Raw genomic sequence first — 13,161 nt, forward strand, 5'->3', positions numbered from 1 at the left:
GGTATCTCTCCCTCACGTAAGTCTTCAGCTGAGCAAAAGTCCATCTAGCAATCGTTTCGCCCACAGGTGGGTTCGCAAAACGAGAAGCAATTGCTGGTGTACTATTTCTTGCTGCCATATCCGGGTATCAAAATGAAAAATTGAAAGCAAACTATGCAAAAAGGTGTCAGAGTTCCTTTTCTCCATCCGAAAATTTTCTCCGACGGAATGCTAAAATGCGGTAACAGTGGAACTGCGTGCATTCCATTCATGCACGTACAGCACCTGATCGCGTAAGCGCGCAACAAGCCTAAAATCCGTGTACTTTGCACATCCCGTGCACTTGACAAGCTAAGCCTGGGCGCATCAATCGCATGCCCTCTCAACTTTTCGAGCGCTTATTTGGCATATCATCTATTATCACAAGACTGCAAGCTCTACAATGTATTGTTCAACAATCATGTTATAAGTGCGCCCTAGAAATGATTTTGTTGGTTCGCCCTGTGTACAAAATATTGGAATATTATTTTGTTACTGCTGCATTACACTTGGTGTCATCTTTGTTAGCAAGTGCCTAGAAGTGGTCGGTCTCCAAAGCCAGATAGCAATGCCTACAGACCTCAAGTAGATACTCATTCAACTGGGCAAGTGCTGTGTGTTCGGAACTCTACTACCGACAATGACCTGATAAAGCTGGTGAACATCGAGCGGTGAAAGCAATTCTATTACACAACCCTCAAATGCCTCAACGCGAAAAAGAATCGAACATACATGTACATATATTGTACATGTACTTCAGGCGACGCATTTATCAAGCCCTATATCGCAAATTTAAATCCAACGCTCGGCTTCCTGCAATGATGCCCAGTAAAATCAATCCGATCGTGTTAGTCAAGTACGCACCGAATGCTGTGCAGGTCTACTGGGCCTGCGAACATTTGGATGTGACCTAGTGGCCATGCAGGGTGCAGTTGATTCACTCGATCGGATTTTACTGCACTGTCTGTTGTGTTTCCCTCTTCTTGTCTTCTCTAAACTCGACGTTACCTGTACTTCAAGTACATGTCTTGTCTTCTCTAAATTCGAAGTTACATATACATGTATAATTACCCAATGCTGTAGACAGCAAGCTGTTTCGGCCATAAAGGCATCATCAGTGCAGCTACGAGCTAAATAGGCCGAGCTACCAGCCATAATTATGTACATGTATATGCACGGAAGGAAACATCGACCCAAATGAATAAGACCACGAGGGGAACAGAGACGAACTTGTCAGGACAGGATAGTATAGGTACAGTAAAACCTGTTACTAAAGACCACCGTGACTAGCGACCAGCCTGGTACTACAGTAAAACCTGTAACTAAAGACCACCGTGACTAGCGACCAGCCTGGTACTACAGTAAAACCTGTAACTAAAGACCACCGTGATTAGCGACCAGCCTGGTACTACAGTAAAACCTGTAACTAAAGACCACCGTGATTAGCGACCAGCCTGGTACTACAGTAAAACCTGTAACTAAAGACCACCGTGACTAGCGGCCAGCCTGGTACTACAGTAAAACCTGTAACTAAAGACCACCGTGACTAGCGACCAGCCTGGTACTACAGTAAAACCTGTAACTAAAGACCACCGTGACTAGCGACCAGCCTCGTACTACAGTAAAACCTGTAACTAAAGACCACCGTGACTAGCGACCAGCCTGGTACTACAGACCACTTCGCCAGGCACGGACGGTCTCATTTTGGTTGTGCGGTGCAAACCTTTAACTAAGGACCAGCTGCCACTAAAGCCCGCTTTTTCTGGCATCAAGGGGTGGTCGTTAGTTACAGGTTTTATTGTACTTGTGAATGAAGTCACCGAATCAGGACCAGATGAAAATGACTAGATTGACATTACAAGGTAAGGTATTATGACGGGCTGTATGCGCTCCTTTCCACCAGAGTTTTGCCGCCATACTTCTTGACACACTCCTCCACTCACACACACCCACACAGCAAACCAGCCAGAATGTGTGGGTACTGACTGAACACTACTATCTACTTGCAAGACAATTGAGATGACCAATGAACGTGGAGGTCACATGCGTATTTAACGGAGAAAGGTTTTAAGAGTATGTAGAAAAGAGGCACGGAGGTGGCTGATAGAGAAAGAAAAGATGGTATGTTGGCTGGCCCGGGTGGTAGCACGAGGAGTAATATAACTCAGAACGCAACACTCATCGGCGGTAAGCTAGAACTAAGCTGGAGAACCAAGCATGCAGTGAAGCATCATGCTTCATTCTGCAAAAAAAGAACGGAACAAACCGCTGATATGGTTCCTGAGTCGAACACAAACGCACCTCAGCACTCGGTTTACGAACCATAGCACAGCAGTACATGTAAGCGCAAATAATTACGAGTTTGTTGAGCTCTTGAACAGAGACCTCGGGTGAGAACAATACTTCAAACTGGTGCACACCAGGCAGCATAACGGCTAATACGGCAGCTATTACTAGCAGCACATGCGTGCACAGGAGTCAAACGTTTGGGATCTATTTAATCCTATACTCGCAGACGGATTGGCGCTCCTCCTGGCAGCCAACGTCGTTGAACATACCTGTGCTCGGTGTAATTTCCACACAATCTTCGCCGGTCGGGGCCGCGTTGTTCGGTTCGCCCTCCTCAAAGTTATTGATCGCAGCATACTGATCACGGCTATCAACAAATTTCCCCTCCGTTTTGATGTCGTTATATTGCAAGAAGCAGCTTCCTGTTGCCACGGGACGGAGGAAATTCCCCATGGCGATGTATTCCTGCATGTTTCGTGGGCCGGCTAGATCTCCGCCGAACCGTTGGCAGTTGAGGCGGGCCGCCTGCCTGTTCAACGGGCGCTTCACGTACAGGTAGATGACCAAACCATTTTCTTGACCCTTGCAACATTCGGCAACCGGAGAAGTAACAACTGCCTCCCGCCTCCCCATCGCCATTGCGGTGTGGTTGACTTTCTTGGCAGTAGCAGAACCAGCTGCCCGTCGTGCCTCGGCCAGCCGACGTGCAAGATTAGTCTCATCTTCTTCCAGGGAGTCCAAGAATTCTTCGGCATGGCGCTTGCTCTTCTCGGAAGTAATCTCGGCAGCCAGAGTCATGCAGACCAGGCACAATACACACGCTAAAGAAAGACGAATCATGTTGCCAGCCGTGGTTCAACGTTGCAAGTCGTGATGGCAAACTCTTATTTGCCTCGCAGGTTTCAAATAAGCGTCACACGCGGGTAGAACAGTGGCTGACTTGGTTTCTTTCTGTCACCACAGTGGCGTTAAGCTCCCCTTTTATATTCTCACTAGGTTTCCGTTGGAGATTGCCCAGGTCAACGCTGTTCTAGCGCAAAGTGCAGGTCTATTGTCTGGTGGGCTATGCAATATGCATTACTTGAGTGACAATGCTATGTGAAACACAACTGTGACGAGCTCCATATTGCCTACATGAGATGATAGTGCACCGTCTTGGATTCCAGAGGACTCTAGTGGCGAGCCAGGTGGAAGGTTCACTCGCAATACTACCGTATCAAGCCAAGTGGGCATTTTGGGACGGAGGAGGAGCCGAGACATGAACTTCCTTTTCCGTAAGAGCCATTATTTGAATCACATATACAAGTACATTGTACATTGAAGCAACTACGTATTATGCCGCACGTACATGTGTATGGAACAGCGGCGACACACGATCTAGGTACACGGAGGGGAATACAACGTATTAGACCAAGGTGCCAGCAAATAGTTGTCAAAAGGCATTTTTCTCGGCACAAAGAACTGATACTATGTATGAGGTTGATGAGGTCATTGTAAAATCACAGTTCTTAGCATGGTCGTTTCTGGATGCTATGGTAACCAGCTCCTTGATCGAAGCATAGAATTGTTATAAAGATTCGTCACCGGGTGTATGGCAAACAGATAGCACGTATTCCGGACAGTAGACCTTGCTGACAAGTCGCATCTCAAAGAGCTTCAAGTAAGAAAGCTAGTGTAATAACAACACCAGAACGTGTTTGTGTTGCGGTGTTTCCGACAGACCAGAAGAGGATAGTGTAGCGCCATGCAGCATGATTGTACTCTCTTATCTCCTTTCCCATATATCCCATTTTGCTCTATCCCTCGGTTTGCCACCTATTCTTGGGCACCTACACAATTCCACATACATGTAAGTGCCTCGTTCTCGATAGTGCATGGGCACTTCCACGTCATATTACAAGCCATAAGATTCGGGTTAATGTTACCGTAAAAAACCGAAGGTAATGTGACTTTAAATCTCGAGCTACGTACTACAGTAAGTCTTCCATAACTCACTGGATTGATACAACTTTGTTATTCTCTACCAGCACCATTTTGTGTTTTTTTCCTAGTGAGTCCATTGTTATTAGGCGTGTTGACTCCTAGTATTACAAAAATATAACACAACTAAATTCAAATTTACACAACTCTCCTTCTTCACCGTGTCTAGACCCAGACTTTCTCATTATGACAGTGCACAACATGCATAGAGCCACTGGCAAACGATCGCCACACTATTGTTGCAGCGTGAGGCTAGGATGCAGAGCGTCACAATACAAAGTATTCACTGGTGTTAACATTACACACATGCACAAAACGTCACACGTCCTTTTTTGCTGAACCCACAAATAATTGTGATACAGATTGTAAGCCATTCGAGGTAAAAGAGAAAGCCATTAATGGTGTTAACATTACATACGTGTAGAAGTAAGATTCTTCTACATGTACGTTGAGGACTATGACTATCCAATATCATATACTGGTATGTTGCAACTCCCCAACAGAGAACATATTCTGCTTAGGTTTTATTCACTTTTACGCCAAATATTTTGCGTAAAACTCATCGAAATGCGACCAATGAGGAAAATAAAGTCATCTTCAATACATCCTAGACATTATTTTAATATCGCAACAACTAGTGAATAACGTTTCTCAAGTTAGTCAAGTACGCACCGAATGCTGTGCAGGTCTACTGGGCCTGCGAACATTTGGATGTGACCTAGTGGCCATGTAGGGTGCAGTTGATTCACTCGATCGGATTTTACTGCACTGTCTGTTGTGTTTCCCTCTTCTTCTCTTCTCTAAATTCGACGTTACATGTACTTGTGTATGGACCAAAGGAAACGTCGACCCAAATGAATAAGACCACGAGGGAAACAAAGACGAACTTGTCAGGTGTCCGGACAGGATAGTAGAGGTGCAGTAAAACCTGTAACTAAAGACCACCGTGACTAGCGACCAGCCTGGTACTACAGTAAAACCTGTTACTAAAGACCACCGTAACAAGCAACCAGCCTGGTACTACAGACCACTCCGCCAGGCACGGACGGTCTCATTTTGGTTGTGCGTTGCAAACCTTTAACTAAGGACCTGCTGCCACTAAAGTCCGCTTTCTCTGGCCCCAAGGGGTGGTCGTTAGTTACAGGTTTTACTGTTCTTGACATTGTGAATGCAGTCACCGAATCAGGACCAGGTGAAAGGGACCAGGTTGACATTATTCAACGCAAGGTATTATGACGGGCTGTATGAGCTCCTTTCAACCAGATTGTTGCCGCCATACTTCTTGATACACTCCTCCACTCACACACACAGCAAACCAGCCAGAATGTGTGGGTACTGAACACTACTACCTACTTGCAAGACAATTGAGATGACCAATGCGCGTGGAGGTCACATGCGTATTAGAACGGTTTTAAGAGTATGTAGAAAAGAGGCAAGGAGGTGACGGATAGAGAAAGAAAAGATGGTGTTATCTGGCCCGAGTGGTAGCACGAGGAGTTATATATCTCACAACGCAACACTCACCGGCGGGAAGCTAGAACTAAGCTGGAGTACTAAGCATGCAGTGAAGCATCATGCTTCATTCTGCAAAAAGAACGGAACAAAGCGCTGACATGGTTCCTGATTCGAACACTAACGCACCTCAGCATTCGGTTTACGAACCATAGCACAGCAGTACATGTAAGCGCAAATAATTACGAGTTTGTTGAGCTAGTGAAAACAGACTTCGGGTGAGAACAATGCTTTCAAACTGGTGCAGACCGGGCAGCAAAAGGGCTAATACGACTGCTATTACATGTGCTAGCAGCATATGCATGCACAGGAGTCCAACTTTGGGATCTATTCAATCCTAAACTCGCACACAGATTGGCGCTCCTCCTGGCAGCCAACGTCGTTGAACATACCTGTGCTCGGTGTAATTTCCACACAATCTTCGCCGGTCGGTCCAACGTTGTTCGGTTCGCCCACCTCAAAGTTATTGATCACAGCATATTTATCGCGGCTATCAACAAATTTCCCCTCCGTTTTGATGTCGTTATATTGCAAGAAGCATCCTCCTGTTGCCACGGGACGGAGAAAATTCTCCATGGCGATGAATTCCTGCATGTTTCGCGGGCCGGCTAGATCTCCCTTGAACCGTTGGCAGTTGAGGCGGGCCGCCTGCCTGTTCAACGGGCGCTTCACGTACAAGTAGATGACCAAACCATTTTCTTGACCCTTGCAACATTCGGCAACCGGAGAAGTTAGAACTGCCTCCCGCCTCCCCATCGCCATAGCGGTGTGGTTGGCTTTCTTGGCAGTAGCAGAACCAGCGGCCCGTCGTGCCTCGGCCAGCCGACGTGCAAGATTAGTCTCATCTTCTTCCAGGGAGTCCAAGAATTCTTCGGCATGGCGCTTGCTCTTCTTGGAAGTAATCTCGGCAGCCAGAGTCATGCAGACCAGGCACAATACACACGCCAAAGAAAGACGAATCATGTTGCCAGCCGTGGTTCAACGTTGCAAGTCGTGATGGCAAACTCTTATTTGCCTCGCAGGTTTCAAATAAGCGTCACACGCGGGTAGAAAAGTGGCTGACTTGGTTTCTTTCTGTCACCACAGTGGCTTTCAGCTCTCCTTTTATATTCTCGGTAGGTTTCCGTTGGAGATTGCCCAGCTCAACGCTTTTCTAGCACAAAATGCGGGTTCATCGTCTGGTGGGCTATGCAATATGCATTACTTCAGTGACAATGCAATGTGAAACACATCTGTGACGAGCTCCATGTTGCCTACATGAGGTGATAGTGCATATTCTTGGGTTCCAGAGGACTCTATTGGCGGGCCAGGTGGAAGGTTCACTCGCAATACTACCGTATCAAGCCAAGTGGGCATTTTGGGGCGGAGGAGGAGCCGAGACATGAAGTTCCTTTTCACTAAGAGCCCTTATTTGAATCACACATACAAGTACATTGTACATTGAAGCAACTACGTATTATGGACCAGTGGAGACACACGATCAAGGTTAACGGAGGGGAATACAACGTATTAGTCCAATATATCAGCAAATAGTTTTCAAAAGGCATTTTTCTCGGCACAAAGAACTGATACTATGTATGAGGTTGATGAGGTCATTGCAAAATTACAGTACTTAGCATGGTCGATGCTGGATGCTTTCAAAAAATCGTCATCGGGTGTATGGCAAACAGATAGCACGTATCCAGACCAGTAGACCTTGCTGACAAGTCGCATCTCAAATAGCTTCAAGTAAGAAAGCTAGTATAATAACAACACCAGAACACGTTTATGTTGCATTGTTTCCGACTGACCAGAATAGGATAGTGGAGTGCCATGTTGCATGTACTCTCCTATCTCCTTTCCCATATTTCCCTATTTGCTTTATCGCTTAGACCATTTGCCACCTGTTCTTATGGGACACCTACAGAATTACGTGTACATGTATATGTACATGTACATGTTTTCTGATGAACGCTTAGTGCGTGAAACTCGGAGTGAAAACACGTTCTCTGTCCTCTTATTGTGTGTACATCTACATGTAAGTGCCCACTTCTCGGGAGTGCAAGGGCACTTTCACGTCACATTCCAAGGGCACTTTCACGTCACATTCCAAGCCACAGGATACGGGGTAAATTAAAGTTACTGTCACAAGCAAATTGTTCAAAAAGGTAGTTTGACTTTAAATCTCACGCTACGTACTGCTGTGGGGCTTCCATAACTCACTGGATTGAAACAACTTTGCTATTCTCTGCCATTCAGCACTATTTTGATCATTTGTTGTATGTTTCTTCTATTCTCTATTTTACGCAAAGTCAAACGGGATCATTACTGAATAATATGATAGCGAAGGGTAGGCGGGGGGGGGGGGGGGGAGGTTACATTACAGTCATAATGATTATCTGTCATAATGATTATCTGTCATAATCAAAATGATTGTGTCAGCACTCAGTAGTGCGGGAGAAAAGAGCAGAAGAACGACAGAAAGTTAGAGGTTGGCAAGGGGTATCACTGTTGTGTAGTTCTGTACTCTAATTTGGTATTCCCTAGTAAGTCCATTTCTATTAGGCGTGTTGACTCCTGGTATTACAAAAATATAACACAACTAAATACAAATTTACACAACTCTCCTTCTTAACCGTGTCTAGACCCAGACTTTCTGATCATGAGAGTGCACAACATGCATAGAGCCACTGGCAAACAATCGCCACACTGTTGTTGCAGCGTGAGGCTAGGATACAGAGCGTCACAATACAAAGTATTCACTGGTGTTAACATTAAACACATGCACAAAACGTCACACGTCCTTTATTGCTGAACCCACAAATAATTGTGATACAGATTGTAAACCATTCTAAGTAAAAGAGAAAGCCATTAATGGTGTTAACATTACGTAGAAGTAAGATTCTTCTGCATGTACGTTGAGGACTACAAGTATGACTATCCAATATCATATTATACTGGTATGTTGCAACTCCCCAATAGGGACGATATTCTGCTTAGGTGTTATTAACTTTTACGCCAAATATTTTACATCATCATCATCATCATCATCTGCGTTGCCGAAAAAAATGATAAGAGTAAAATTTAAAAATAATAATAATAAACGGCATTATGCAGCTGTGTAAGCAGTAGATGCCACTCATTGAAATGCGACCATCGAGTAAAATAAAATTATCCCCAGTACATCTTAGATATTTGATATGGCAGCAACAATGATGGTGAGCCCTTGAAACGATTGGTTGTTTTAACCGACTAGCTAGTTCCAATGGCATACAGTAACCGCTCTGGTGAGTACCGCGATTCCCAATGACCTCTTTAACCTCATACACGGTATCAATATTTCTCACTGAGGAAATTGCTTGTATAAACTAGTTACTGGCTTTCGAACAATTCGTTGTATTCTCATCCTGCTTTCGTACGTGCACAAAATTAATGACAGGCGCCTCGATAAACACGTGAACGTAAAAGCAGATTCTACGAATGGACTTGCCGTTCACATCCTGGCTCCTCCTTCACCGCAGAATGCCCACTTGATGTGATACTGCAGTATTGCGAGTGAATGATACACGTGGCTGGGAACCGGTGGCCCTCGGCCCGGAGACAATTTACTGCCATCACTGGAAGTAAACATGTACATCTCGGCACAGTTGTTTTGAGCTGAAACATGTCGTCCACGTCACCGCATAGCTCTTTCTTCACTGCAAAACGGGTACTTGGTTTGATACTCATGTATTGTAAGTGGAGGTTCACCGTGGCTCGCAACTATAGTGCCCTTTGGGCCCCAGACAATGCACTACCATACTCAATTCAGAGCTCGTCATAGTTTTTTTTCAGATTGCACGACATCTGAACGTGTTCTACACATCCGACTGGACAATTTGCAGGTCAGAGGCCTACACCGTTTCGACAACGGCATGAAGCTGTATTGTTGCCAACTGCATCCTGTCATGGATATAAAAGGGGAGTGGAAAGCCGATGTAACAGCAGTTCGACCACAATTCTGTTTTCGTTTTATACCTCTCATCTAAAAGCAACGACGCAGACAGCACTGCTAGCCCACTAATCTGCGACGTCGATCCAGCCAGTGCGGGAAACATGATTCGTCTTACTTTGGCGTGTGTACTGTGCCTGGTCTGCATGACTCTGGCTGCCGAGATCACCTCGAAGAAAAAGAGCAAGCGCTATGCTGAACTGTTCTTGGACTCCCTGGATGAAGATGAGATTGATCAGGCGCGCCAGCAGGCGGAGGCACGTCGTGCAGCCATCGGCCAAACTATTGCGAAGAAAGTCAACAGCACTTCAAATGCCATGCAGAGGCGCGAGCCAAGAACAGATCAAATGACGCTGGAATGCTGCAGAAGCCAAGAGAGCGGACTTCTGATCTACCGCTACGAGAATCGCCGTTTGACCCAGCAAGCGGCCCGCGTCAACTGCCTGCGAAACGGCGGAGATCTGGCCGGTCCCCGCAACATGCAAGAATTCCTCGCCTTGGCGAAGTTAATCCTGCCATTCGCTGAAAAGGGTGGAGTCTTCTTGCAGTACAACGATAAGAGAGCGGAGGGAACATTTGTCGATAGCCGTGGAAATCCCCCTTGGGTCAGTAACTTTGAGGAGGGTGAGCCGAATGACGCTGATGGTGACGAAGACTGCGTGGAAATGAACGGGCGCACAGGGAAGTTCAACGACGTTGGCTGCAAGGAGGATCGTCATTCTGTCTGCGAGTTCAGGATTAAGTAAATCCTAAAATTATAACTCCTGTACATGCATAATGTTGCTAGTACTAGCTGTGGTGGTAGCAGCTATGCTGACTGGTCTGCACGAGTTTGAAAGTATCGTTCTCTCCCCGAGGTCTGTATTCACTGGCTAAACAAATTGGTAATCTGGGCTTACATGTACGGATGTACTGTGGATCGTAAACCGAGTGCTGAGGTATGTGAATATTCTACTCAGGTAGAGTGTTACAGGTTTCTTCCGATCTTACTGCAGAACGACGCATACTGTTTCACTGCATGCTTAGCACTCCAGCTTGGTTGCAGCTTTTGTCCATGAGTTTTACCTTCTGAGCTATAGAAACCCAGGCCAACCACCATACCATCTCATCTTTCTCTATAGTTCCCCTTCTTGCCCTTTTACTCCATATTCCTAGCCTCTCTCTGTTACATACTCACGTGTCCTACACACACACACACTCTGGTCATCTCAATGTGCTTGCAAGTAGATGATAGTGTTCAGTACCAACGCATTCTGGCTGGTTTGCTGTGTGAGTGTATGGTGAGGGCATCAAGTTCATGTACGCCTTTTACGATGCGTACAATCGTGTAGGTGCAAATGTGCTGGCTGTTTATCGACCCTGTCCGACCATTGATTCCAGGCAACCGAAAGTTTTCACAGGGCTTTGTGTGTACAGGGAGTATACAGCATGAAATAAAATAGGAGAAACGAAGGTGAAGTATGAGAGATTCAAGTAAGTGTGAACTAATAACAGAAGTGGGCGAAGAGGAAAATCTCTCTTGCGCACTAGTGCCCTTGGGGCACTATCTTGCAATGTCCATCACAGATGGGGCACTATTCAAGAGCGGGCACTATCCAAGAGAGGGCACTACCCTAGAGAGGGCAATACGTATTTTTCTATGGTGGAACATTTTTCGTCATCCACGACATAAACCAGGGAAGGCGAAGAAAAACAGTTCCTAACGTGTACTGAAAACTATCACGACTCAACAGAAATGGCAAAAAGAACTGAGATTTTGATCCTGAAACCACTAGTGAAACGAGATGGACAAGAAGTCAAGAACATTAGCAAAAGAACACCAAACTAATTATTTGCACATGCGCATGGTTGCAAGGCCGGAGCGGGGGACTATACAAGAGAGGGCATTCTTTTTTCAGTGGATCTTAGTGACTGGAGCACTATTCAGGAGAGGGCTCGAATCGGGCGAGTACGGCATACATGTACATTGTACATGTGCATCTTCACTTTCGTTATTTCTCACCTCCTCGTTCTAGTTTTCTCTTCAACCACCTCTGCTATTGTTTTTTTTGTGCAGAGTAACAGTACATGACAATGTACATGTTTACATGTATGTAAGGCTCGGAGGGAGAGCCAAGGATTAAATTTAAAAGAAAGTACCAACATGTTGCATGTTATCCGTAGTTTATGTCCAACACTAACAGTTACATGTATAAGCAAGATGTTGTGTAATCAGAAGTACACAACATCTTGCTTAAATCTGTTAGTGGTGGACATACATGTAAACTACGGATAACATGTACATAGTCATTTGGTTTTGCTTTAAAGCATTAATTTTAGTATGTTGGCCAACATACATCATGTAAATTGTACACGTACATGTACATGTACGTGTAGCTCGGAACGGGAGGGTTACTGGTACTGTGTCGCTCTGAAAGTGCTTAAGAGAGCATGTCTGAGAATACCAAAGTATGTGTGCAAGTGGATCTCTCCGATTTCGCTCAAAATTTGCAGGTAGGTTGCCTTTGGGGTGTGGATCGACTGTGAAAAGCCCTTGAAAAAGTTTCTGAAGGGAACCTTGAAATTTGCATACCCCTCAAAAATGGCCGAAATATCACATTATTTATGGGTCTAGAAACGAGTCACGCCACATTGTATACGAACAAGCTATGAACAAAACTACATCAAGCCAACATTGCCTCACCTTAGAAGAGTTCCTGGGGCAGTACCGCTTAGCCACGCCAGCATCCCAGAAGACGAGGTCCATCACCCCCTGACGCCACAAATGATCGTCTTGAAAATAGCCAATTTACAAGCGCTGGCAAAACAGCCAGCTACGTCCTCAATTGGCCAGAACTATACACCGGCAGATAGTAGAACACCTCTTCTAGCGCTGAGGACATGTCTCCCATCTTCCTTTTGGGGTTTTATTGAAATAAACTTTTTTGAATTTTTCCACTCGACCATGCTGAAATACGGCCAAAGTCATACCTGCGCAGGAAAGCTCGCCCCTCCGCGACGTCTCCTCAGCAATTTCTACTCCAACACTACTCCCGAGGCCGCAGAACAAAGTATAGTGTTGACTCTGACAAGGAAAAGCAGCGGTGATCACTTGTCACTCCAAACGACAAGCTTCTCCTTGCGCCACCAATAATTTTTTGTGCGACTGTTGATGCAAAAGTGACTGAAGGCCTGAGCGCAGTTTTTGAATTTTATTGCAAGATGCACGGTGAGATCGCGTGCTCTGTGACGTAGGATGACGCTTCCTGCATCACGATACGCGGCCAACGATCGTGAAAGTGCCTGGAACGCTACTCGGAACAGACCATGATGGCAGAGGTAAGACGAGCTTCATTTCCTGCTTGAACTGCTGAGTACCCCAACAAACTGTCCTAGGAGTGTTGCAATGGCAG

The 13,161-nt window shown here is 45.6% G+C and overlaps 3 protein-coding genes across 3 annotated transcripts; 1 reads left to right on the plus strand and 2 right to left on the minus strand.

Annotated features, from left to right (window-relative positions):
• Nucleotides 1–2,511: 2,511 nt before the first annotated feature.
• LOC135826590 (mannose-binding protein C-like) lies at nucleotides 2,512–3,105 on the minus strand. The gene has a single exon (XM_065339195.1). It carries the CDS (start codon nucleotides 3,103–3,105, stop codon nucleotides 2,512–2,514), a length of 594 nt encoding a protein of 197 aa, XP_065195267.1.
• Nucleotides 3,106–6,126: 3,021 nt separating this feature from the next.
• Nucleotides 6,127–6,720, minus strand: LOC135826591 (mannose-binding protein C-like). Its single transcript, XM_065339196.1, has one exon. It carries the CDS (start codon nucleotides 6,718–6,720, stop codon nucleotides 6,127–6,129), a length of 594 nt encoding a protein of 197 aa, XP_065195268.1.
• A 3,026-nt stretch (nucleotides 6,721–9,746) lies between these two features.
• On the plus strand, nucleotides 9,747–11,020 carry LOC135826562 (pulmonary surfactant-associated protein D-like). The gene has a single exon (XM_065339167.1). It carries the CDS (start codon nucleotides 9,874–9,876, stop codon nucleotides 10,513–10,515), a length of 642 nt encoding a protein of 213 aa, XP_065195239.1. The 5' UTR covers nucleotides 9,747–9,873; the 3' UTR covers nucleotides 10,516–11,020.
• Nucleotides 11,021–13,161: the final 2,141 nt, after the last annotated feature.

Source organism: Sycon ciliatum, chromosome 10 (assembly GCF_964019385.1).
Source record: "Sycon ciliatum chromosome 10, ocSycCili1.1, whole genome shotgun sequence".
Classification (NCBI taxonomy): Eukaryota; Metazoa; Porifera; class Calcarea; order Leucosolenida; family Sycettidae; genus Sycon; species Sycon ciliatum.